Source organism: Sturnira hondurensis, unplaced genomic scaffold (genome assembly GCF_014824575.4).
Source record: "Sturnira hondurensis isolate 20B ecotype Veracruz unplaced genomic scaffold, ASM1482457v3 Scaffold0002840, whole genome shotgun sequence".
Lineage (NCBI taxonomy): Eukaryota > Metazoa > Chordata > Mammalia > Chiroptera > Phyllostomidae > Sturnira > Sturnira hondurensis.
This window is the reverse complement of record NW_028075471.1, coordinates 156,258-182,103: the sequence shown is the minus strand read 5'-3', so window position 1 is coordinate 182,103 and position 25,846 is coordinate 156,258. Positions and strand designations below refer to the sequence as shown.

Here is a 25,846-nt window from a genome sequence, read left to right as displayed (position 1 = left end):
GCACACTCTTCCAGTGGCACAGGGGTGCCTGGGAGGTCTGGAAGGCAGGCATTACAAACAGAAGTTTCTTAAATTAGATACTACCTTCCCAACCGCTTCGCAGATTTTTGTGTTGCCTTCATTTGTGAATGATTCTAGAGTTTTACCTAAAAATTTTGTGTTATCCCTTGAACCCCACCATACCCAACACATACAAAAACACATGCGTGCGTGTGCACACACACACAAAAGGCTTTTAGTTCCAAGTGTTTCACCTTGCACCCCCACCCCTGCTTCACCCGCAATATGGAACTGTTAGAACAGTTCATTTCTAATGGGAATACACCCACCACCCTCTCCTGCTTAATTCTCAAACTGTGTCATCCAGGAGTGGGGTCTTGAGCAGAAAGCTCCCCACTGTGGTCCCCAGGAGTGGGAGTGAGCCCTGACTGCCCCATCCCCACAACCCTCTGTCCCGGGCCCCCACGTGCTGCCCACCTGGCTGACTTGGTTCAGTGCCTCAGCCAAAAGCTTCTGGTTGATGCCGCAGAGGTTGGCAACCTTCTTCTGGCACTTATGGTGCACGTTCATGCCACAGTCTGGGGTGAGGGAGAAGCAGGCCCATGAGGGCCTGTGCCCAGGCAGGACAGCCGGCAGTCCCAGCCAAGGGCAGGGAGGGTGGGGGAGAGAATAGGAGGAAGGGGAGCTTTGTGGGGTCTGCCGGGTTTTCTGTCTTCAGAAAAAATGTATCTGAAGCCATCATGAGCACTTCACATCTTCCGTTTTTTAAAAAAGGAAAACAGAAAGCAGAAGATCCTGGACCTAACTCTAACCCTCCAAAGGGTGTGTGGGACAACCTAGACAAGTCCCTTTTCCTGTAAGAGACTCTCGTTTCTCTTCTCTCAGCGGGGCGGGGCAGGGCAGGGGTGGGGGTGCGTTTGGGGGACAGCTGCTGCAGTGACTCTCTGGATCCTACTCAGGGCCAACCCCTGCACTTGACGCAGAGCGCAGAGGCAGCACCTCCCGTCTGGCCCTCACATAGCAGGTAAAGGGCAGAGCCAGTGGGGAGGGCTCCCCAAGGCCTCCCCATGTGAAACCCCCCAGGGAGAGGGCAAAGGCAGCATCAGTTAGGTGGAGTTTGAGGTCTGGGTGGCACGCACCTTCACACTTCAATCCCTGCTTCACCAGCCCCCAGAGCAGGCTGCCACAGTGGTCACAGAAGGTGGGGCTCATGTAGTTGTAAACCTTGAACCGGTGCGGCATGTCGATGTTAAACCGCTCTTTCTGGAACTAGGGTGGGGTGGAGTGGGGACACAGTTGTCAAGGTCACATGGCAGCTCCCGCCCCCTCCTCAACCCCTAGCTCTCCCCCCACCCCATGCATGGCAAGATGCCAACAGGGTTCCACTGGGGGCTGGAAAATATAGAGGTCCAAGGAAGGTCCAAGAAAAACAGGGAGGAAGGGTGAGCCCCACAGGGAAGGGGGAGGGAGAGCCCAAATCCCTCCCACTTGGCCAAGCCCCCAGATCCCCAGGGCCCTGCCCTGGACCCAGCCTCACTATGGTGTCCCGGCTGTTGGTCGCGGTGCCTGTGCACCGGCCGATGATCTTGTCGATGCATTTCTTATGGATGGCAGCGTTGCATTCTGGAGGAGGCGCAGGCCCGGGAGGGGGATGGGAAGGCACCGGGAAGGGCAGAGTCTGTGAGCTGGCCCAGTCCAGCCCCTACACAAAGCCACCGTTCTCCCAACCACCCACACCCTCACCCACAGAGGCCTGGGGCCCAGAGCTTTATTTTTCTCTCCTCCTGCCAGCCCTCAAAGGAGGGGCCTGGGAAGGATGGGGCAGGGAGGACAGGCCGGTCTGGTGGATCTCAGAAATTAGGCTAGAGGAGTGCTGGTGAGTGGGGGCAAAGGAGGGCAGAAGTGAGGGGTGTGGGGTACTGCAGGGAGAAAAGAGAAGGCAAGAGAGCCCGCCTTTCCCTCTCCTGTGTCCCAGTGCAGCAAACAGCTCCCAGGCTCTCTCCCAGCACGCGCACACACAGCCAGGTGAGCCCCAGCTCAAGGACACGCATACACACAGCTGTACATAACGACAGGGCTCCTCACACGTTGACAGAACGCTTACCATGTGCCAGCCACACTTAACATAAGGCTTTACATATTTCATTCCACTTGATCTCCACAATGACTCTACTATCCCTATTCTACAGATGAGAAAGTTGAGGCACAGAGGGGTTAGGTAACTCTACCCACAGCCCTACAGCTAGGAAGTGGTAGAGCCAGGATTCAACTCCAGGCAGTCTGGCTCCGGAGCCTGTGCTCATAACTGCCAGCTCACAATGCCTAGTGTTTGCCCCTCATGGAGAAAGGCGTGTTCATACATGTGCACCCAGATGCACACGTATCTAACAGAAGCACACATGCAGCAGGGGTGTGCCAGACAAGGTCTGACAGTCTCTCTGGGGGAAAAGGCCCTGACAGGCAGCACCGGCTGACTGCCCTGTGAATGCTCCACTGTGACCTGTTTCAGGCTGCCAGTGTGATGTCACTGAACTCAAGGAGTGGGGAGAGGCCCGCAGGCCTGGCTCCAGCACTCGCTGAGGGCAGCTGTCACACAGGCATTCCGGGATGGAAAACCTCGCGCACACACTCCAGCATACAGTCCTTGTCCAGGCATACAGCCCCAACACAGGGACCCAGGCTCTCCCGTGAACACGCCCAGGCACTGCTGGGCACCATGCACACACACTGTGTACAAGCCAAATTGTGGAGACACTTACGCCTGCATTTGTAGCCTTGCTTGTTGAGACCCCTGAAAGGCAAGTCCCCCCACAGGGTTAGTGGGGGAAACACTAGGTGTAGCCCTCCCTCAACCCCACCCGCCAGCGGGTATAGCCAGACCTCACCAAACAAAATCTTTGCACACAGAACAGAAGGTCGGCTGCCTAAAGAAGGTGGCAATAAACTCGTGGTTCTTGATGTAGTGGATTTTGGCCTGTTTAATGGCTCCACGGCGGTTCATCGTTGGGAACTTGGCCTCGTCTTCACCCCGCAGAGATTGCTTGCAATCTGGAGGCCACGGAGGGTGAGGTCAGCCACAGCCACAAAAGGGACAGCTCCCCCACAGTCCCTCCCAGGGAGGCCCTGGAAAGACTGCTTCTCTAACCCTCCATCCTGGCTCTGGCCTCTGAACCTACACCCCCAGCCCAGGTAGGACAGGGCTTACCTCCGTCTTCCAGGAAATACTGCACAGACATCAGCACCTTGGCCTGAGGTTGCAGGTCCAGCTGCAGGGGTGAGTGTGTGGGGTCAATGAGGGCGGGCCCAGGGCTGAGCCAGACTCAGAACCCGCCCCCATAGTTGGTCCCCCAAGGCCAGGGAGCCCTGGCAGCCTAGTGGGGACACCTGTCTGCCTGGTGTGTGTAGGAACAGGCCCCGCCCCTGAGCCCCACCCCCACCCACCCCCTGTCAGGGGTATTATTACATTAGGGGAAGTGAAAGGATCCAGCCCACACCCAGTCTAGCCACATGGCCAGGGAACAGAGTGGGAAGGGAAACTCCCCACCCTCAGTACTGCTGCCCTCTTAACCAGGGTATCAGAATGGAGGGCCCCATCCCCCCCCACACGCAGAGATGCAGACACATGCACACTGACACACCCGTGCTGGTTCTGTCTGGTGGTCTGCGTGTCCAGTCTCCTCACACAGACTGGCCGGTTCTGAAGGCAGGACCCTCACCTTCCCAGGCCCTAGGCCTGGAGATGGACATTATCCCTTGGGGACAAGGAGCTCAGCAAGTGTCTCTGCTTGACTGGCCAAGGGTCAGGGCAGCCCTGAGTCAACTCGCCTCTTGGCCCAACCCCTCCAGCCCTCACTGGAGGCCAACCAGAGTCCCAGATGGTCACAGGTCATTTGCAGTGGAGACATTTTGGCTGCAGGAGACCACAGGTAACCCTGGGGGGCAGGAATGCTATGCCAGCACTGGTGTCCTATGGCCACAAGGAACACATGGCCACATACGTGTAGAGTCCTGATTTGGCAGGTGAGTGATGGGCACCAGCTTTCCCCTTCACCCACATCCTTGCTATTGAAGGACATACCTGCTGTTCCCTAATGCCAGCCCTGATGAGGGCCTGGAATATCTACAAAGGTTCCAAACAGAATTGGGAACAATGGGTGCCTCTGAGAAGAGGACTGGAGCCTGGGGCTAGGGTCAGATACACCCTTACAGTCTGAAATGTTCTGCTGTGTGCACATCCTGCTTTTGTAAAATTAAACGGGGAAAAAAGTCGTTGTAACAACAAGGATGGCTCTCTAGCACCTACCCTGTGCCTTGTTCTATAATTAGCCCTTTGCATCCAGCGGCTCATTTCATCTGAACAACTGACACCAAGGCAGGGTCTTTTAGCAGCTTCTCCTTTTTATAGATTTGGAAACAGGCTCAGAGGCCAGGATTTGGTGAATTGCAGAGCTGGGATTCAAACTTAGCTGTTTTGGCTGCAAAGCTGCACCCAGCAGCTGTGCTCATTCACCGTGTACACACGCACACACAATCGCATGCACAATCGCAGCCTGAGGGCCCCTCACCCAGAATTCGGCCTTGCCATTATTCTTCTTGCAGCGCTCCGCCAGCACGGACACGCCCACTGTCACCTCGGACATTGGCTCCTCTGCAGCCCGCATCAGCACAATCTGGATGACACGGCCCTCGTAGATGTGGGCATCGAACGTGGACTTCCACTCGGGGTACATAGTGGGCTTCTTCTGCACCAGCGTCTTCCCACGCTCTGCAACGGGGGCCAAGCCAACCACATCGGGCAAGGGCCCTTCTGGCCCTCCCTTTCCAGACTTCCCACAGCCTTCGGCCCTGACAGAATCTGCCTGGCTCTCTCCCCAAGGGCCCGCCGTGGCTTCCCAGTTTTCTTGGGACTGAGTCTCCACAGCTCAGCCCGTGGAGCATGACTGTGCTCTGCTCACCTCACCAGCCTCATCTTACTCCCAACACACTCCAGAACACACAGCTGCTGGCAGCTCCTCGTGGGTCCCCTTGAGGGCACCCTGCCAGGCTCCCTCCCCAGGCCTATGCTCCTGGCTGCTCCTTCTTCCTGCGACCCTCTTCCTCCAGCCCCACTTGGATGCCCCCTTCCCTGTGCATTCACACTCAGCGAACGTGTGCTGGGAGCTCCCACATGCCAGCCACTGTATCAGAGGCAAGGAACATGGCAGAAAAGTTAAGCCTGGTGCCTGCCCTCCTAGAGCCTCAATCCTAGGCAGAGACACAAACCAGTTCATGCCTCCAGTAAATGTTAAATCATAGGTGTAATGAAACCGAAGTGGGCAAAGTTGATGGTTCTAGACATGCCCATGTCAGGGGCCCTGCCCCAGCTTAAGGGTTGGGAAAGCTTCTGGAAGAAGAGACAGCTTAGCTGATACCTAAAGGATGAGCCAGGGTTCACCGGAAGAGGGCAGAAGCAAGAAGGAATAGCCTGAACTATTCACCTCTTCCAAGAAGAAGATCCTGACCCCAGCAGGGGACAGTGCCTTCTCTCAGCTTCCCTATCACAGGACTCATTGTCTGGCTCCCTGACCTGATCGTAAGCCTCTTGAGGGCAGGGCCAGGTCATCCCCAGTGCACAGCAATGCACTCAGTGCCCAGCACAGGGCCTGGCACAGAGGCATGTGTAAAAACTGTTTGCTGAAACAACCAGGGAGGGAGGAGCCAGAAGCCCTGTGAGGGCTGCATGCAGCCAGTGCTGGTGCACTCTGCCATCTTGCATCCACACCTGGGCTGGCAGGAAGACAAGGATGAGGAAGGGTAGGAGACTTCAAACGTTCTGGGGGAATAAGGCCTGGCCCCTGCCAGTGCCTCCCCCTGGGCCCGAACTCTCAGCCCCACAGGCTGCTGCCCCTACCTGTGCTGAGTGCTTCCTTCATCTTCACAGCACAGAAGGGCTGGCTTGCCTCATCTTCAGTCTGCAGAGAGCCCAGCTCATAAGAGTTGAAGGCAATGCGCAGGAACGGTGCCATGCTGGGCCTGCAGCAGGGTTGTACAGATAGAAGGAGTGAGGCTGGGCAGCAGGGCAGGGCCAGTGGGAACAGTCCTGGGAGGTGGTCAGGTATCCCCCCGCCCCCCCCCCCGGGGCTGTCACGGCATTGACCTTGGCCCACGTGGTGCTTCAAATGTACTAGTCTTAGCTGCCAAAGCTAAAGTTGAGAAGTTTTATATAAGCCAAGATTTGTGGCATCCCTGATAAAACGAGATGACCGGACATCAGGCAAGAGCTGGCTGGCACAGCCCCCTTGGTCAGGACCCCTATGCCTCTCCAAAACCTACTTGGGCCCTGGGGATATTTGAATCTGTGACCTTCCTGTTGTTCATTTGCAAAGTCATTCAATGCCTCCTTTAATACCCTGCTAAATACATCAACTACTATGTGCCTGGTACCCAGCATGTGCTGGCTACAAAGTGAAGGACAGTGCCCTCTCCTTCCCACACTCTGCCCCACACAGCCCTCTTGGTTTTCAAAAATTTTTGCTCATACCAGGGCGGGCAAGGCAGTGGCTAGTGGACCAGGCGGTGCCACATTTGTGTGGGGATAAACTGGGAGAACAACTGGGAAGTGAGACAGACCATGCAACCCACAATTCTAGCGCGGGAAAATAAAGCCTCAAAACCTCTGACTGAAAAAACCTGCAGAGGTTGCGGCAACAGGAGAAACTCCCAGCCTCACAGGAGAGTTCACTGGAAAGACCCACAGGGTTCTAGAATGCACACAAACCCACCCACCTGGGAATCAGCACCAGAAGGGCCCAATTTGCTTGTGGGTAGCAGCAGAAGTGCTAGCAGACAGCTGAGCAAGTGGCGTTGGTCCCTCTCGCACCCCTCCCCCCGAGACAGCACCACGGCGCACAGACGTGGGTTGCCCCACCTTGGTGAACACCTAAGGCTCTGCCCCTTACTGTGTAACAGGCACGCAGAGACAAAAAAAAATGGCCCAAATGAAAGAACAGATCAAAGCTCCAGAAAAAATACAACTAAGCGATGAAGAGATAGCCAACCTATCAGATGCACAGTTCAAAACACTGGTAATCAGGATGCTCACAGGAATGGTTGAGCATCGTCTCAAAATAGAGGAAGAAGTGAAGGCTATGAAAAGTGAAAAAAAGAAAAATATACAGGGAATTGAGGTTGTCTTGTTGGGAAGCGGGAGGCTGAGCCATGTGTACTGGGCTCAGGTCTAGGGAATGTGGATGCAGATGTGTAGCGGGTGTGTGCTGTGCAGGGGCCCTGCTGATCATTCTGGAATCCCAGGGAGCACTCACCTGGGTGCTCTATACACTGGACTCTGGGCCAGGCAAGGTGGAAGGAGGGGCACGATGTCCTTTTTGCCTGGGGGTGTGGGACATTCACCCAGACTCATACCCACTCCCAGCCAGGCCAATCAACAGTGAAGGGAAGGAAACTGGGATTCAAATCAACGATTTGGAGCAGAAGGAAGAAATTAACATTCAACCAGAACAGAATGAATAAACAAGAATTCAAAAAAAAATGAGGAGAGACTCAGGAACTTCCAGGACAACTTTAAACATCCAAATCATAGGGGTTCCAGAAGGAGAAGAGGAAGAGCAAGAAATTGAAAACTTATTTGAAAACAAAATGAAGGAGAACTTCTCCAATCTGACAAAGGAAATAGACTTCCAGGAAGTTCAGGAAGCTCAGAGAGTCCCAAACAAGTTGGACGCAAGGAAGCACACACCAAGGCACATCATCATTACATTACCCAAGATTAAAGAGACGGAAAGAATCTTAAAAACAGCAAGAAAAAAGGAGACAGTTACCTACAAAGGAGTGCCCATAAGACTGTCAGCTGACCTTTCAAAAGAAAACTTGCAGGCAAGAAGGGGTTGGAAAGAAGTATTTCAAGTCATGAAAGGCAAGGACCTATATTCAAGATTACTTTATCCAGCAAAGCTATCATTTAGAATGGAAGGGCAGATAAGTGCTTCCCAGATAAGGTCAAGTTAAAGGAGTTCATCATCATCAAGTCCTTATTATATGAAATGTTAAAGGGACTTATTTTAAGAAAAAGATGATCAAAAATACGAACCGTAAAATGACAACAAACTCACAACTATCAACAAACAAACCTAAAAAACCAAAACCAAAACCAAAACCAAAACCAAAACCAAACTAAGCAAACAAGTGGAACAGGAACAGAATGACAGAAATGGAGATCACATGGAGGGTTATCAGTGGGGAGAAAAGGGGGGAGAAGAGGGGGAAGAATGGGGGAAAATATACAGGTAATAAGTAGCATAAATGGTAGATACAAAATGGACATGGGGAGGTTAAGAATAATATGGGAAATGGAGAAGCCAAAGAACTTATATGTATGTCCCATGGACACAAACTAAGCTGGAGGAATGATGGTGGAAGGCGGGGTACAAGGCAGAAGGGAATAAAGGGGAGAAAAAATGGGACAACTGTAATAACATAATCAATCAAATATATTTTGAAAAAATGTTTGCTCCTAAATACCCAGGTAAACAAGCAGAAACAAGATGACCACCTCACTTTTCAGATGGGGAAACTAACACTGTGAGGCCAAGCCAGAATCTGAAGCTGAGATTCCACTGATGAAGCACCCACTTCATTTGGCAGCCAGGGCAGTGAAAGGCCCTGCCCACATCAGTGTCCCGACCTTTCTGAACCTGAACCCCTTGAGGTCAGGGGCCTCTTGCCTTTCTGGAAGACTGCCTGTACTTTCAAACAAATTATTTTCCAAATATAAAACTTTTAATGTTCCATGTAACACTGAGTTTGTTTTTTAAACCACACAGGTTGGCCCACACTCCCCACTCATGTTCCTCAAATCAAGGGTCACTCCAGGAAATGACCCTGAGCATCTTTCGGGCTATTGTTCATGAAGATGCTCACAGGTGCAAACCCACACTTGCACACTCATGTATCTACTTGGACGAGGGCCCTGGGCCCCACGCAGGAGGATGCGCCACAGCCCTGGATGAACAAACACTCATGTATGTGCACATACATGCGTACTCGAACTCCATCCTGAACACAGGCTGGGAGAGGGGGACTCACACACGCCCCCCTACCCACGCACGTGTATATGCGTGCATGCAGTGGCTACCTTGCCCAGGGACGGCTCCCCTGGCCTCTCCACGAGGCAGCCAGAGCAGCAGCTGTGTCTGTTGGGAGCTCCCAGCCCAGATGAGCTCATGGGAAACACTGACCTCAGCCTGCAGCCCAGCCCAGTGGCCTGGCCAGTCCTCTGAGGCTGACAGCCAGAGCAGAGGGGAGGGCTCCGGAGGGGCAGACACCACCATGTCCCATCTGGGCATGGCTCCTACTCAGAGGGAGTGAAAGTGGGTGTGCAAACTCACATCTGAGCCCAGGCCCCAGATCCTTCAGCCTGAGCCCAACCAGGTCAGCTGCCATGACCTCTCCGTTAAGGGAGGGTGAGCCAGCTGTGGGCTGCTGCTGGCTCCTCCATGGGCTGGACCATGTGTGAGTGAGTGAGCTGGTGTGTGTGAGGGTGCATATGGGAGTAACTGCACAGCTATGGAGAGGTGTGTGCCTGCAAGAACATGGAATGGGTGGCACGTGGTGGGTACTCAGGTAATGTTAAAGTGAAGAGTGAGCTAGCTGCATTGGCCTGGCTGGGAGTGGGTATGAGTCTGGGTGAATGTCCCACACCCCCAGGCAAAAAGGACATCGTGCCCCTCCTTCCACCTTGCCTGGCCCAGAGTCCAGTGTATAGAGCACCCAGGTGAGTGCTCCCTGGGATTCCAGAATGATCAGCAGGGCCCCTGCACAGCACACACCCGCTACACATCTGCATCCACATTCCCTAGACCTGAGCCCAGTACACATGGCTCAGCCTCCCGCTTCCCAACAAGACAACCTCAAGACCCAGGTTGGGCAATGACAGACTTTCTGAGCAGTGTCTCAGAGGATCAAGGTTGAGTGGAAAGGTGGGCAGGGACAAAAGAATAGTTGTGCTGTAAGGTGCTTGGTTCCTGGGACAGGGGAGGTCAGGGCAGCCCTGGTGGCAAAACAATGGTCAAGATGCCTGGCAGCAACACCCTAACAATACCAATGCTGCCCTGGCCACAGGACTCAGTGTGGGGAGCTCGGCCTGAGTCTCAGCCAGCCCCCAGCTTCCAGATGAGAAATGGTCCCTTGGTGCAGGACTGTCATAAGAATTTGTGAGGGACAAGAGCCAACATCAACCCCGCAGGTCTCAGGGTGAAGTCCTTTAAATGCTATTACCCCTCTTGCTTGCAGCAGCCGTCTCTCACCTGTGCACCCCCCTTCTCAGTTTACAAAGTACACTCACATCTCCCACCCACCCAACGGCCTGGGAAGAGAGTCCTAATAACTGAGCCCACTTCTCAGACAGGCCAACCCAGTCTCCAGGAACACAGAGCTGCTCACCCTGAAACAGCGCCTGTTCCCAACCCCTGCTGGCAGCCCTTTCTCCCCACTGCCTCCCCTTGGGACCAAACCCAGACAGCCCACGCACTCCATGACTTCCCTTGCCTCCAGGTGGCCCAGCAGAGGCTGTCCATGGGAACCACCCAGGTTACATGGAGGAGAAGAGAGTGGGGTGGGGGAGGGGGGCAGGTATCAGAGGAGCCCTGGGAGGGTGAGGCAGAGCCCAGCTGCCCATCAGGCTTATCCTCCAGCTTTCTGCAGGCACACGGAGAGCAGCTGCTGCTCACAGTTAGCTAGAAGCCGCCGGGGGAAAACCACAACCACAGCGGGACCCAGACCCAAACCCGTACCGCCAGGCCACAGTGCCACAAGAAAGGGGACCTCCTGGAGCTCTTTGGCAGTAACCCTAGGGTTAGGTGGCCTGGCCCCAACTCCCTAGGGCTAAAACTAGAGCCTGGGTCCTGCCAGGCTCTACCACCTCCTCTACCCCAGTTACATGGCCTGGACCCCAGGACAGAGAGACACCAGGAGCCAGCATCTTCTTCCATCACTATGTGACTCAGAGGTCCTGGGTCCTGGCACACCAAGTTCCCCACTGCACAGTGGAGACAGAGTCGCCCACCTACCTTGAAGAGCATCTGAACACTGGTGGGAAGACCAAGCGGTAAAGTAACGGCACAAAAGCAAGGTGTGCCAACTATTTATAGCCCCATGCAAATAGGCCCAGGCTCACAGGCCCCATAGGAAAGCCACTGGCTCAGCCTCACCGCCGCTCTGCAGTGCCATGGAGGTGGCTGGGCCTGGACCCCGCATACGGCTCCCTAGAGACAAGCTCTTGGAGCCAGCTGAGGCCAGCCAGGCCTTTCCCAGCCACTTGTGGGCTCCTGGTGTCTGTATTCCTTCTTCTCCAGCCCACAGCGAAGGCAGCCCAATGAGGCAGAGAGCATTGGACTTGGAGTCAAAAGGTCTGGGTACAAATCTCAGAGCCCCCACTTACAAGATGAATCCTCCTTTTCTAAGGCCAACGACATACTAGATTAGCCTTGTAATGGCATTAGCACACTTCATCCTTGCGCAGGTCCAGGAGATGAGTGTTTTACCCACAAAAAAAAAACAAGCTCAGAGGGGCTAAGTGATTTGCCCAAGATCACACAGCCAGTAAGTGGTGGAAGAAGGACTTGAATCCAGGCTTGCTTGATGTTTTGACCCACATTCTTTCCAGTGCATCATGCCAAGAAGAAGAGATGAAGGGAAAGAGAGGGCAGCAGTAGAGAAATAAATGTGCCAGAAGGAGCACACACAACACATTCATGAGGATAAAGAAAAGAGAGGTGAGGACCCCAGGAGACAGGTACCCTGTGCTTGATCAGAATCCTCCCCCCAACCTGCCTCCACGCTGGTCCTAGGCTGACTTTGAGGACCACCCCATCTCTATATAAAAAAGGTGGGTGGTATAGGCCTCTGAACGGCTTCCTTTCCTCCTGTCCCTGCCACTTGGCCAGCCCCCAGTTCTCAAAACCCGGGTAAGGGTTGGCCTTACTGGATTCCAGCCCCAGGGGATAAAGGCTCACCAGCCCTGCTCCCCACCCTGCCCTCAACCAGCAGTGCAGAGGGAAGGAGAGGCCAGGCCAGAGCATGCATGTGCCTCCTCGGCGATGGAAACCTGCTCCCAGCCAGTCCGGGGCAGTAGGCAAGGCTGACATTGAGCTGACCAGAGTGACTGACTACACTGACTGGAGCTCGAGGACACAGAGGACAAGTGTGCATGTCGCACAGCCACACAGGTGTATAGGAGTGTGCTCCAGCAAAGAAGGCAGGGTGGGGACATAGCCTAAGGGGTGGCACCACCAGCAACGGGAAAGCATTTTCTAATGTTTCTACAACCACGTGTAAATTATTTGACAACAGTTTTGTTAGAGGGAAGAAGTAAAACCTGGCAAGCCAAAATATCTCCAAGGGATGGGCCCGCAGAGGTTGACATGCCCCTATAGATTGGGAAACTGAGGACAATGAGGGTCCCCTGGCCTGCAAAACTGACCTGGTCCCCTCCACCCCAGCCCTTTCCTGGCATTTGATTCTGCCTCACAGGTCATAGGGTGATGCCCGCTGGACAGAGGAGCAAAGGGGGCCTGAAAAGAAAGGCCTTGGCCAGGCCCTTGGAGTGTGTGTGAATGTGGAGAGGGTGTCCCTCAGAAAGTCTGCCAGCCAAGAACTGGAAGACTGAGATCTCACACACAAGGGGGAGTAGAGATCAGCTGAGGCCCCTGGTGGGTCTGAGGTCTGCTCCCTTCCATAGACCCCTGAGGAGCAGAGGTGCCCCTCCAGTGCACCGCCCCACGCACACCTGCCCATGGAAGGCACCACCAAAACTGGTGGTGGTAGTATGAGATTAGGTCTCCTAGAGATGCAGACCCTACTTGGGCCTGCAAAGGTCCAGCCCACACAGGCCATGAAGGATGAGTGAAGGCGGGTAGAGGCACATGAGACCCAGGCGTTGGGAGGGAAGAAGAGTGAGAGGCAGTGCGATCAGCAGGAAGGAGTAGGGCTGGTCCTGGCAGAGTTGCAACAGGGCAGGGGGCTGGGTGTGGAGGAAGCTGCCAGGCTGGGCGGGCAGGCTGGTAGCAGATTGGCTGAGAGGATGGCCTCCCCAAGAAGCAAGTCAGGAGGCCACAGGGGTTTCACAACCCAGGAAATTGGCCCAACTAGAAGAGCAGGAGGTGGGGGAGGGGAAGGGCTAGCAAGACCCTTCCAAGGCCCCAACCAGGGCCTGTGCCCCAGCCACCATGTGCATCCAGCCCTGTCCAGGGAGGAGGACCAGCTATGATCTCAGGTCCTGGCCAAGTCCCAGAACAGGAGATGCTCCCCACACCTGCTCCTCCCTGGGACAGGAGTCTCATCCCCTGGGGATCCTTCTCGTCACCTCCCTCACCTGCCATACACCAACCACTGCCTAGACTCTCTTCCCTTTCCCCACGGACCCCTCCCACCTGTCACCACTCCTAGTCCCTTCCCATTCAGCCTCCCCACAACATGGAACCTCTGGGGCTCCCATTGGCCCTTGGAGAAAGCCCACACCTCAGCCTGGCCCTGGCCTGTGCTCCACCTTGTATCTCACTTCTGGCTATTCCAAGTACCTGTCCCTCGTTCAAGCCACCCCACTTTTACATATGCAGCTCCCTCAGGAGGAATGTCCTCCTGGATTCCTATGTATCCTACCAGACAGTTCTAAAGGTTAGCCACGGGGGATCCTTTCCCACTCCCCAGGTAGCCAGCTGCTTCCTGGCTCCATGGCCCCTGCGGGTACCCCCCACAGGTGTCTGGGATCCTGCTCCTGCAGAGGACTTGGGTGTGTTGCCTGGGCAGTGTCTCTGCCTCCAGCTCAGCCTTCTCAGCCCTGGTCCAACACCTGACTGTCCTGGGGACATTAAAAAATTCCACTGCTGGGTCCGGCCAACCCACTGGAATCAGGTGGGAGTCGTGGAGCGGGGCATAGCAGTGTGAATGAAACTTTTGCAATTGCAAAAGAGGTGACGATACCTTAAGAACCAATGAAAGGCCTTGGCCCTCTTCCTAGGAAAACACATGAAGTGATGTCTGCACATGACAGGGTGGGGGCTGCAGGTTCCGAAGGCCCGGCCTAGCTCCAGCTCACCCCCAGCACTCCTCAAGCCCGGTCTGCAGGCACCACCATGACAAGACACACCAGATGCACAAAATGCAGACTGGCGGGAACAGTCACATAAATGTGTGATTACAGAGAAGGATAGGACCACTGCTCAGGCAGCAGGCAGGAAGAAGGGAGGGAGAGGGGGTGGGGCAGGATGAGGGCTGGAGCTTCTGTTGGATGGGAGGTCATGGGGTGTTTCAACCTGAGGGATGAGCAGAGGTGCCAGGGCTCACTCGGCCAGAGGAACCCTGGCTAGCATCAGCTCACACCTGCTCCTGCCAGCACGTGTGGGGGCAGGACCTCCTTGGGGACAGAGCCCACACCAGGCACAGGTTTTTGAGTCATTCAGCTAGCTGTAGGACTGGGGAAGCCCTCAGCTCAGCCAGAGGGAGAAACCCCTGAGTACCCCTGAGGGAGGAACAAAGGCCCCTTCATGGCAAGGCTGAGGACAAGGGGGCCTCTGTGAGCAGCAGGGGTGGGGGGTTATGTCAAGCCCTCTCCCAGAATAACCACATGCAAGTGCATACATGGCACACCCACCAGCCCAAACACAAAGTTACACAGGGGAGGCCCACATGCAGTCAGACATGCACACAGGGATTGCTGCAGTCACAGGCACAGACGTACTCCTAGGACAACTCGGTGACACATACACTGAAAAACGTACCCTGGCTCACTGACTCTCACATGTCGCAGATGTCCAGGCCCACAAAGACCACACAGAACATTAACACCCACGTGCACTCATCAGCACAGAGACCCCTGTGCACATGGGGTGTCACGGCACATATGTGCACATGGGCACAAAGACAGAGGCCTGGAAGGACCCACACATTCCTGACCAGGATCTGGCCCAGGAAATTGCAAATGTAGCTTTTCCTACTGCATCCCCTGGGGCACAGTGGCTGGGGAGATGAGTGGGGCGGGGAGGGGGGTGGGGGGTGGTGTGCAGCTGGGTGTCTGGCAGGCTGAGCCTTCCCAGTGAGGGAAGCTGGAGAGAGTCCCTCCTGGCCCCCAGTGGGCCAGGGAAGGAGGGAGCAGGTCAGGGAAAGAGTGGGTGGGTCAGGCTCACTGCTGGGTATGCCTGCTCCACCCGCCTGTCTGAGAGGATGAGGCAGTCGCAGGCCTGGCACATAGGAGAGGGGGAGGGCCTGAATCTGTGCAGGTGGGATGGCTATAGCAAGTACGCCACACATGATCTCCATTGGGCTCCGGATTCACTGGGCAGAAACAGACAGAGATAGGTGGAGCGATTTACTCAAAGCCCCAAAGCCCCAGAGCCAACAGGCCAGCCCCTGGGGAAGGCAGAGAGGGACCTTCTGGTTCTAGCCCTGCAACTGCCCACCGGACCTACGGTGGGAGACAAGGGCATGTGCACGTGGTTAGGGAAGGGACGGCTCCTTCACCAACCCCCACGGAGATGGCCCCAAGCCTGCTCCTCAGCCCCTCTCTCTGTGCACCCACAGAGCCGCCTCCTGATTCTTGACACTCATCTTTGTGTTCAAGAGAAAGAGAGATGGCCACCTAAGGATTCTGCCACGGATCCCCGCAAGGGGCATGGGCCCAGATGATGCTCCCCCACTTCAGGAATCAGAAGAAAGCTGGAGAGAGGCAGCAGTGTGGTGTGCCACCCACAGCAGGGAGGGAACAGAAGAACTGGAGGTAAGGGAGCTGGGTGTGGGCTGGACAGATCTGGTTCCGATCGGGTCTGCCCTGGGGGCTCTGTGAGCCTGGCTAGCCTGTGCTGCTGTTGTCTGTAAAAGGGCTGTATTGAGCACAGCTCCCGGCACCATTTCTAGCTCTGTTTGGTAATTACAAGGGCCTCCAAACTCTCTTGGCTCCGTGGGTAAAGGGGCTCTTTCAAGCCACCCAGCCCTGCAGTGACCTGCTTTGGTCCACTGCTCAGGGAAGAGACTGGGCTGGGCAAAGAAAGCCTGAGTCTACTAGGAGACCCCTGTGAGGGCCTTGGTTTCTCTCTCTTGACAATCAATACATCTTTCTCCAGCCCTGATACTGTAAGAACTTGCAATCCTGTCTTCCCTTCTAGCCCCAACACCCACAGCCTGTACCAAGCCGACATCTGACCCAGCCCTAGTCCTTGGGACTGGCTGCTCTGCTGCCCCTGTTTAGCCAACACAGCCACAGACATGATCCAAAGCTTCCGGGGCTGTTGTGAAAACAGCAGCTCAGCCACCACAAACCTGCCCTCCTGGGCACCTTGGCAGGGACCTTCAAAGGACAGCCATCTGGACCTGTAGCCAGAGCTTCCACCAAAGGCCCGCTGAACACTCTCCTCCCCAATCTGGGCAGTACATGCTCTCTCTAAACTTTCAGCCCAGACCCTCCTGAACCCACCTGCCTCCCTGACCTCACCACGATCTCGAGGTGCTTGAACATGTCCAACACATCCAGAACAGGCCCACTGATGTCCCCCCATGCAAGTGTTGCCCCATTTCCTAGCATCACCAGTGCTTGCAAAGTTGTTCACGCTGGACACCTGGGGGTCGTTTCCCTCCTCCCCCGCCCTCCTCACACAGCAACATTATCATTTCCGCCACTGAAGTCTATTCTGACATCCTTCCTTCACCTGCTGCCCGTATCCTGGCACCCCCACCACCCCCACGCTCTGCACCTGCCTGCTCACCGCTCTCCATCCTCTTCTCTGGCCCTCACTGCCCCACTGCCCCAGCAACTCGATGGGCCTTTTAAGACAGAGGGTATTTTAAGAGCACACCCTACTTAAAGCCCCAGTGTTTCCCATTTCCCCTCTGAGAAGCCCAGACCCCGCTCCATGGCCTGCCTCCCCCAGCCTGCCCTCACTACCTCCCTGACCTCCTCAGCCCCTGCCTTGCTTTACTCTTCCACCCCAGCCGTAATGATGCCTTTCAGTTCCCCGAACAGACAAGTTCCATCCCACTGAGGAGCCTCTGCACTTGCTGTTCCGCCTTCCGACCCCTTCCCCGAAACACACCCTGGCTGCTTCTAGGCATTCATGTCTCAGAGGGACACTCCCTGATCTGCCCATTTCACATATGAGGCAACTAAGGCTCAAAGCAGTCGTCACAGGCTCAAAAGTACAGCCAGTAAATATCCAGCAAGAACCTGAACCCAGGTCTGTCGGTTACCTGCAGAAGTCTTGCTCCTAAACCTGCAGGATGCCCTCACTCACACCCTTAGCCAGAATAACTGCCAATCACCAGCCCTCCAGCCTCCCAGCACCAGTCAGCTACCCCACCATTACCACTCCCACACTGGAGGTCCCCAACCTCTTGGTGCTGGAGAGTGAAGACCAAAGCTCAGCCCAACCCTCACTGAGCTGACCTGCATTTCCATGCCATCCACTGCCATTTATCAAGGATGTGTGTGTAGGGGTATTTCTAGCTACCCCTACTCCTCCAGCCTCCATCAGTCCTAGATGTCCACCTCCACCCCCACCTCCACCCCCACCCCCAGCCCAAAGGCTGACTCGAGGGGTGAAGGATAGGTAGTCTGGCAGGAGAGCTCACCACCTACCCCCTTATTGCCAGCCTGAGTTTCTCCAAGCCCAGTGTTCTGGTTGAGGAGGCAAGGGGTGGAGGGGACTCAAGGGAAGCCTGAGGGGGCAGCAGGAAGTTGCAGATTGCCTTTCCCTTTTATTTGTCCTGAGATCTATTTTTCTCCCTTTAAAAGAGAGCAAGGGGGAGAAGAGCAGGAGGGGGCTGGGCCACTGAGTGGGCACAGCTACTCCACCCCAGAGCTCCTCTCCTCAGAAGACGTGGAACTTACTGAACCCACAGAACTCTCCCCCCCAGCAGCACTGCCTCTGAAGGCAGAATTGAGGGGGCATGAAGGAGCTAGACACCTGAATTCTCGGCCAGGTTCTACAGCCACCTGGGCCTGTGACACTGGGCCAGCATCAGGGCCATCTGACAAAGTAACCCCGTATCATCAGTACCACTTGCTGTTTTTTGAACAGTTACCATGAACCAGGTGCTAAGTGCTTTACATAACTACTGTTTCTACTCCTTAAACACTAAAAATGTGCCAGGCACAGAGCTGGCTACTTTGCATACATTATCTGTTGTTTCTGGCACAGCCCCATAAAGGTGGATGCCATCATTCTCTCATTTGTCAGAGGCAAAGAGTGAGTCACAGGGAATCAGAGCCACTTGCCCAGGTTTATTCATAGGAGCTGCTTCATCCCAGAGATGCAGCCCAGTGGTGGCCACTCACATACAGTGGGGCCGTGCCTGCCAGGCCTAATGCGCTGAGCCTTGCTTTGATTCTAGAGAGGAGCCAGGATTGTGGGGACTGTGGAGGGCTTCATGGTGGAGGTCCAGCCAGCCCGGGCAGTGGAAAGCCTGGTCAGCTGGCCTAAGCCACTAGCCAGATGCTGCTCCCCTTGCAGGCAAGGCCAGGCAGGGAGAGCCACAGACAGAGGGCTGGTCAGTCCCACTCTGAAACCACTTCCTGGGCAGCCCAGAGGAAGTGAGCCTCCGGAAACACCTCGGACAGACAGGCCTCTCCCCTGGGCTCAGGCCTTGGAAAGAACACGGATCACTCCAGAAGTATCCTTCTGCCTTCTATTCCTCTGCTTCTGCCTGGCACGGACACTGTGGGGAACTGAAGAGCTGCCAGGTCCCCCACCAACCTGTGAGCACCTTGGCCCAATGACCACGGGAGGCCTACTTCCTCCTCAGTGGCAGCAGCCTACAAACAGTGCCAGCACAGTTGACACAGCCCCTCCCCCACACCCTTACTCCCCAATCCTCCATGCCTAGCCCTGGTCAGCCTGGAGGACTGAGTTGACTGGGCAGCATAGTTAATGAATGACTGGGCAGAGCCCACCTCCCACTGCGACCCAGCTCCCTTGAGCACCTGTGATCACAGCCACACCTCAGTGCCAGACAAGCTGGGCTATGATCCTGACCAAGGACCCCCACTTCCTGACCCAGAATGGGCCCAGTGTGGTGCGAGTGGGCAGGCATCTGCGTGCACAGTGACTGGGTGAGTGTCTGTGTGCGTGTGTGAGCATGCCTGTGGGTGAGTGCATGGGAACACCTGCACGCATGTATGCGCATGTGTGTGTGCAGGCACTTATGGGTCTGTGGGCAGAGGTGCCAAGTGCAGCCTCAGTTTCTGTATCCCTGTATAAGGATATGTCTGTGCTGGCTGGGTAGGTGCTGTTTGGGAGTTGAAAGTGGGCTGGCTCCAAGGCTGATTAATGGAACTTCTTAGGGAATGAGGTTCAGTGCTGGGAGGGGATGAGGCCCTCACATGAGGCAGCACAGGCCCCAGATAGCCAGGGGCACACAGCCTCCTCTCCACCAGATTTGTCGGTAGGTTGAACAAACAAAAGACACAGAAACAGGAGACCCTGTTTTTGTTCAGCCCCCAGTTAGGTCCATTTATCTATTCACTCTCAAGACAGCCAAAGGGATGAGAGTACAGGAATGATCAGGAAGGACTCCTGGAGAAAAGTCCACCTTTGCCACCCCTGCCCACTGTAACCACCTAGGTTCTGTGCCCTCGGCACCTCCTGCCATGCACCCCACAGCCCTGCTCACTGGGCTCTGGACATGCATTGGGTAACTCACAGGCTGTCTTCAATGGGGATTGAAGGAGGCAAAGCTGGGCCCAAAGAAAAGAATTTTTAGCTTTGCAAGGGGCCTCAGAGACTGTAGACTTCCTCAACATCCCTTAACAACTCTGCACAGCTCACCCTGAATATGGAAGCTGGGGCGGGAGATTTAGAATCCCTCCTCTGGCCCCAGAGAGTCTGAGGAAATGTAGAAATGGGTGTAGAAGAGAGCTCAGTTGTACCAGGAGCTGGAAGTCTTTATTGCATTGCCAGCTTAGTGTCCAACTCACTTACTGTAGGACCCAGGGCATACCTGTGTGATGATGAAGACAGCCTGAAGCAGAGATAAAGGACCATGGGAAAGCTGATGCATCTACCTTCAACCCTTGGCTCACATACCACTTTCTCTCTAACTGACCAGCAAAGCGTCACCGCTCCTTACCCCAAATCACTGCTGGGCCACAGGCCTCTGAGCTCCAAGGTTGAAGCCTTTGCCGGGCCAGAAGCCAGTTCCAGGCAGAAAATACTCATTCCCAGGGCCAACTGCTGCCCCTCTGGGAACCCAGGCCCCACACCCAGACCAAGGACTCGGGGTGCTGCCTCTCCCACCCCCAACTGGGTCCCAGGGCAGGAGGGGAGGAGCCCAAACAAGAAGTCTACCCTGTACACTATCCATCTGTTTAAGATGATCTAGTCTTACCTGGTGCTCCCGGCTCCCCTTGCCCTTAGTCCCAGCTCCTGCCGCCACCACCACCACACAACAACCACCAGGAGAAGTAGTCCTGCTACCCTCGCCTGGGCCAGTTCCTGCGGACCTGCAGGAACAAGAGAAAAGAGCTGAGCTGGGAGGCGTCCCCAAACAGGCTCTCCCCAGCATGAGGCTGCCCTGTGAGCCTGGGAGAACTAGGGTGCAACCACCGCTTTGCAGCCTGGGGCAATCCCTTCTAGCCTCAGTTTGTCTCATCCTTAAGATGGGAAGAATAGATCTCCCCAGGTGGTTCTGAGGCTCCAATGATGTGGCATGCCAGCTCCTGTGCTGGGCTCAAATTGGGAGTACCAAATGAATAGTGACACTTTTTCTTCCTTGTTTTGCACATTCTAGTTCAGGTGATTCTCATATTACTACTGTGCCCATTCTACAGTGAAAAAAAAAAAACAAAACCCTGAAGCCAAGAGAAATCCTTGAAGAAAGGAATGGCAAAGGCAGCAAGGTGTCTTGGTGCCCTGAGTGCTTTTTCAGTAGGCTGGGCCTCCACAAGATTCCCCTCCCCAGATATGAGCCCCTTTTTTAGCTGAAGACCCCCATCACCATTCCCTGGGGGCTTAGATATCCTCAGGCTTTATCTTTTTGTCTGTACTCTATTTCTAATTTTAATTTAAATTCCAATTAGCTGTGCCAGCTAAATGGTGTCAGTGCCCTGCAGTCACAGCTCCAAATCACTGCCCCCTTCCCCTGTGCACACACACACACACACACACACAAGCACACACACAGCTCTCTCCTCCACCATACTACAGCTGAGACTGGAGGGTGGGAGGGAGTTGTCATGTGGGATGAACAGGGCTGGACGCCAGTGGGGTCTCAGTCAGCTGTCTTGCCTCCCACAAGGAGTCTAGTCAAGTGGATGGAAAGGGGTGGGGTGCAACAGATACATTGCCAGCAAGAAACTGGGTTGGGGAACTAGCTAGGCTTTTCCTAGCCCCAGCTCCCAGGAGAATGGAGACCATACTGTTGGGGGAAAGCAAGCCATCATCAAATAAGACTTAGCATGTGCTGAATTCTCACTACGGGCCAAAACTGTGCTTAAGAACTTTTGGCACAGACCTCCAGTCCTCACAACTTTCTCCCTTCTGCAGATAAAGAAACAGTCTTAGAGAGGCCTAACTCTGATCTCTTGCTCTTAACAGGCACAGGGATTTTTGTGCCCAAGTCTTTCCTGGGTCCAAAGTCCAAGGTCTCGGTCACACTACAAACCCCAAGCCTTGCCCTCTGGTGTTTGTCAACTTGGGGGAGTAGAGGAAGGTGAGAGATGAAAACCTCTCCCCCGCCCTCCCCAGGAGCTGCATGCACACCCAAACCTTTCAGCCTCCCACATGGGGCTCTCCCCTTCCCTCCCAGCACGGTCACCCCAGGGCACAGGCATGAAACACCTTGCTTCATCCCCTCCTGCTCCTGACACCCACGCCCAAGCACTCTCGGTTCCCCACAGTCAGTCACCCCGCTAGCACACATACTCACAGCCTGACAGTCAGACTGTGAGTCTCCCACCAGTTATAGGCCCACAGGTCAGTCTCACCCCAGCCCCAGTCCTGTCACACACCAAATCCCTCCACCACTCTACAGCCAGATACAGCTGTCCAAACACCTCCACATCTCTCTCTCTCCCACACACACACACACACACACACACACACGAACACACACGAACACACGCACTCCACTGCCCTCTGCTGGACTGTCCACTGCACCCCAGCTCTGTACACAGCAGGAAGGAGGAAACCCAAGGGACCAGTCCCCTCCCTTGGTGACCAGGTCAGCCTGATCACAGTGACTCAGTGGCAGAGGGAGAGAAAGAACATGAGAGCGCACACACACACTTGTACATACACACTCACACATGAGCCTGATGGGCTGGCACCCTAACACCATGGGCTCCAATAATTAACAGCCTCATGGCTACTGGGTCACCAAGATACACTCCGCGTGCAACACAGAAGCCTCCAGACACACAGGGATGCACACACGGGGGCACACAAAGACACACACCAACACCTAGCAGGGAGTCTGGTGATAAAAGGCACACCAAGACACAGCACACACAGTGAAGAGAGCCTCAGACCACCCCAATAGACATATACACACACAGGCAAGTCGCACATGTGAAAAGATACTCAGGGACAAGTTCCAGACAGTGACAAAGAACACCCAAGCACACAGACATACAATGTACCTACAAGCCCGGCTACAGAGGAATCAACTCAAGGAGACATGCATTCAAGGCATGATCCATGCCTTGAATGACCCATGCATTCAAGGTAGGGGCCAGAGAAGGGGACAACCCTCCACCTCCCCCCCCCGTAAATCTTTCTAAATAGGTTTAAGTGGGGGGCTCTGTGTGGGATTTGGGGAAGCAGAACAAGTTCTGACCACACCCACCTACTGCCTCTTCACCCTGGCTCTCCCCACCTGCTCCTTCACCTGACTGGGCCCCCACGGGCGTGGTGTCTAGATTGGGGAGAGGTCTGGGGCAGACGGGTCCTGGAAGGGGCCACCAGGCTAAGGGGCTCAGAGGAGCAGATGGGCAGAACAGGAAGGTAGGGTGGGCACTGGAGCCACGCCCAACCCGAGGACAGATGGAGAGACCGAGACACCAAGACTGAAAGGAGATATAGCGAGGAGGAGGCGCCGCACGAGCCAGGCAGGGACTCTGGGACGGGAGCGAGGCCCGGCGGGCGGCCTAGCCTGAGCCCTGCAGAGGGAAAAGAGAGGAGGAGGGACAGGCTGGGGGCGGTGACCGTGGGCGGGGGGCGCCACTCCAGGAGAACAGAATCTAGGGGGCGGTGGGAGATGGTTTGGGGTGGGGCGATGGGGCACGCGGAGGGCGAAGAACCCACAGATAGGAACTAAGAATCGGCGGCCGGGGGAACACAGAGGGGTAGGGACAGATGGACGGAGAGGGGGCCCCAGAAATTAGGAGAGACGGGGGGACGCTCGGAGGAGCTGGGACTCTGGCGGGTAGGGCGTCCTGGAGCAGACGGCCGAGAGGGCTTCGGCTTCTGCGGTTGAACGGAGGGGCGGGCAGACAGAGAGACGGGGGGAAGGAGGCACCCGTGGGTCCTGGAGCGCGGCGGGACTTTATCTGGCCGCGGCTCAGTTTCTCAGTTTCGAAAACGGGAACCGGAGCGGAGAGGGAGGGGGAAGGGAGGGGCGGCGCGCCCTGGGGGTAGCCCGGATCCCAGGTTGGGGCTCAACCCTCACTCACCTCCAGGCGCCGGGCCAGGCACCAGGGGTCGCGGCCGCGGGGTCTGGCTCCCGGCGCGGCTCCTGGGCGTGCGCGCCGATGGGAGTCTGGAGGACCCCGACCGGGATGGGCCTCGAGGCCGGTGAAGTATCTCCTGGGCCTAGGCGCGGCGGGCGGGTGCTGGTGGTCGCTCGGGGGACACCAGGGTAGCCACCTCCCGCTCCCGCGCCGAGGCACACGGAAGTGCAAAGGGGCGGGGCGGCGCACCCTCACCCAGGTGCCGGCCCCGGCCCCGCCCCCGCTCAGGACCTGCCCCCCGAAAGCCCCGCCTCCACCCGCCCAGAGCTGGGGTCCAGCTTCTCCTCCTCTGCACGCGGGTCACAGTGTCTGGGCCTTCCTGCTCTCCCAGCCACCTCGCGTCCTCCTCCCCGCCCCATCAGTGCGCGCACCAACCCTTTGAAGGGGGCCCATTTTACAGAGGACGCTGAGGCCGGAGTACGGGGGCCGCTGCCCCCACCCTCAGCCTCACCCACCCAGGCCGGGAGGCGCCGGCTGGGGTTCCCCACATCCCGGCGCCTACGCCTGGGACTCCCCACCGGCCAGCTGGCCCGCCTAGTCTGGCCTCTCTCTTTTTCTTCCTGTTGGCTGGAGTCGGGACACAGCCGGGCTCGATGCCCGCCGCCAAGCCGACTAGTCTCAGCCCTGCCGGTAGACGAGCTGGGAAGACTCTAGGGCGGGAGCTGGTCTGCCACTGCTGGTCAGAAAACTCGAGAGCAGCCTCTACCCTAACCCCCGAGTCTTCCGCTTTCCTGGCTGGGCTTTCCAGAGCTCTCCCTCGCCCCTGGCAGGCGCCTTAAACTTAGCATCCTTTCCAGACTTGGAACTTGGCTGTCGGGCATAACTCATTCACTCATTCATTCATTCATTCTCTGAGTATTTCCTGGGCTGAAGTCTGAATTCGGAGTGGGGCCCAGGGAGTCCATTCCTCTGCTCCCAGAGTTCAGAAAGCCCAGACGTTGGCTTTACATTCCAAAAAAATGTCACTTTCCAAGGGCAAAGAAGAGAGTTGGTTCCAGGTCCCAGGCCTCCTAGAGGATGAGGGGAGCCTACACAGCTCTTCTTAGTTGAAGCCGGAGGGATGAAAATTGTGGGGGGGGGACAATCCTGAGGAGGCATGAGCTGATGAAGGGGGCCACGGCTGAGACAGGCCATGGCTAGGACTCTGGTCTTCTCAACGAGAAGGTTGTGGCAGCGGTTACAGCGGAATGGGCTTCTGGGTGCGTGGATGAGGCAGAAGAGCAGGAGAAGGGAGAGACTGGATAAGGTCAGAAGGGCTATCACATTGTTTAGGTGGGAGGGCCCTAGGTTGGTAAGAAGGGTAGGTTACAGGACTGTGAGGATGGGGGGTGGGGATGTCCAGTGTGACCCCCAGGGATTGAGAACTCTGGCAGAGATGTGGATCCCTAAATGCTGTTTTAAGTGTGTGAGTGTGTGAGCATTCTTGGCAGGCAGTGTCTAGACTGCAAAGAGACTCTTCCCATCACAGAGAGAGGGGGACAGTGGTGCCCTGAGAAGCAGGTACACCTGGGAAGGAGAACCTAGTTTGAAAATGGTTAATGCCCACGTTGCTAGCCCTGATGCAGTCCTCCCCCCCACCCCCAATCAGGTTAAGCTCTTTTTAGCAAACTAGACCCCTTTGACCACACTGGACTATCATTTGGGAAATAGGTCTTATGCCTTACTCCTTACAACCAGACCATGCTGTTTCCAGGACTAGGATGCCATTCCTCCCTCCCCTACACCTCTTCCTGTCTGGGGTTGTGCTCACTAAAATGCTACTCCTCCCTGAGCCCAGCCGTGAATCCATGGAACTTCCCTCAGCTAAGGGATCTTATTCTGTGTGTATTCATTAGTGCGTTTTGTGTCCTGGTCTCCCCGCCTCCCCCACCCCATGGCATCCCTGGAAAGGGTGAGCAAGGTGAGCTTCAAGTGATCTTTGCCCACCTTGAATCACATTTCCTTTCTGGCTGCTCCCTCTGGGTCCACAGTGGCCAATCCAAGCCTCTCCCAGGATCAACAATAGGCTCAGCACTGGAGGGAGGGCTGACTAGTGGAGAGCTCCAGGGTAGCAGACCTTTGCTCCCTCTCATACCCTCCATCTACCTTGGAAAATGGGAAATAAGATTAATGGCTGTCACTGATGGAGTTTCACCAGTGCCA

The 25,846-nt window shown here is 55.8% G+C and overlaps 1 protein-coding gene across 4 annotated transcripts in view; it reads right to left on the bottom strand.

The window, feature by feature from the left end:
* Positions 1-23,876, bottom strand: part of PRKCD (protein kinase C delta) — a 30,418-nt gene extending 6,542 nt beyond the window's left edge. Inside the window, exons 1-10 of one of the 4 annotated variants that reach the window (XM_037040674.1) lie at positions 23,648-23,782; positions 20,365-20,479; positions 5,891-6,012; positions 4,566-4,765; positions 3,206-3,266; positions 2,886-3,048; positions 2,760-2,791; positions 1,538-1,623; positions 1,140-1,269; positions 478-578 (exon numbers count right to left, since the gene is read on the bottom strand). In XM_037040674.1, coding sequence (XP_036896569.1) covers positions 478-578; positions 1,140-1,269; positions 1,538-1,623; positions 2,760-2,791; positions 2,886-3,048; positions 3,206-3,266; positions 4,566-4,765; positions 5,891-6,005 — 888 coding nt within the window. In that variant the 5' untranslated portion in view covers positions 6,006-6,012; positions 20,365-20,479; positions 23,648-23,782. Of the gene's footprint in view, positions 1-477; positions 579-1,139; positions 1,270-1,537; positions 1,624-2,759; positions 2,792-2,885; positions 3,049-3,205; positions 3,267-4,565; positions 4,766-5,890; positions 6,013-11,063; positions 11,087-20,364; positions 20,480-23,647 lie in introns of those variants that run through there. The other 3 variants (XM_037040675.1, XM_037040673.1, XM_037040672.1) reach the window with 3 other exon arrangements.
* Between the last annotated feature and the right edge of the window lie 1,970 nt (positions 23,877-25,846).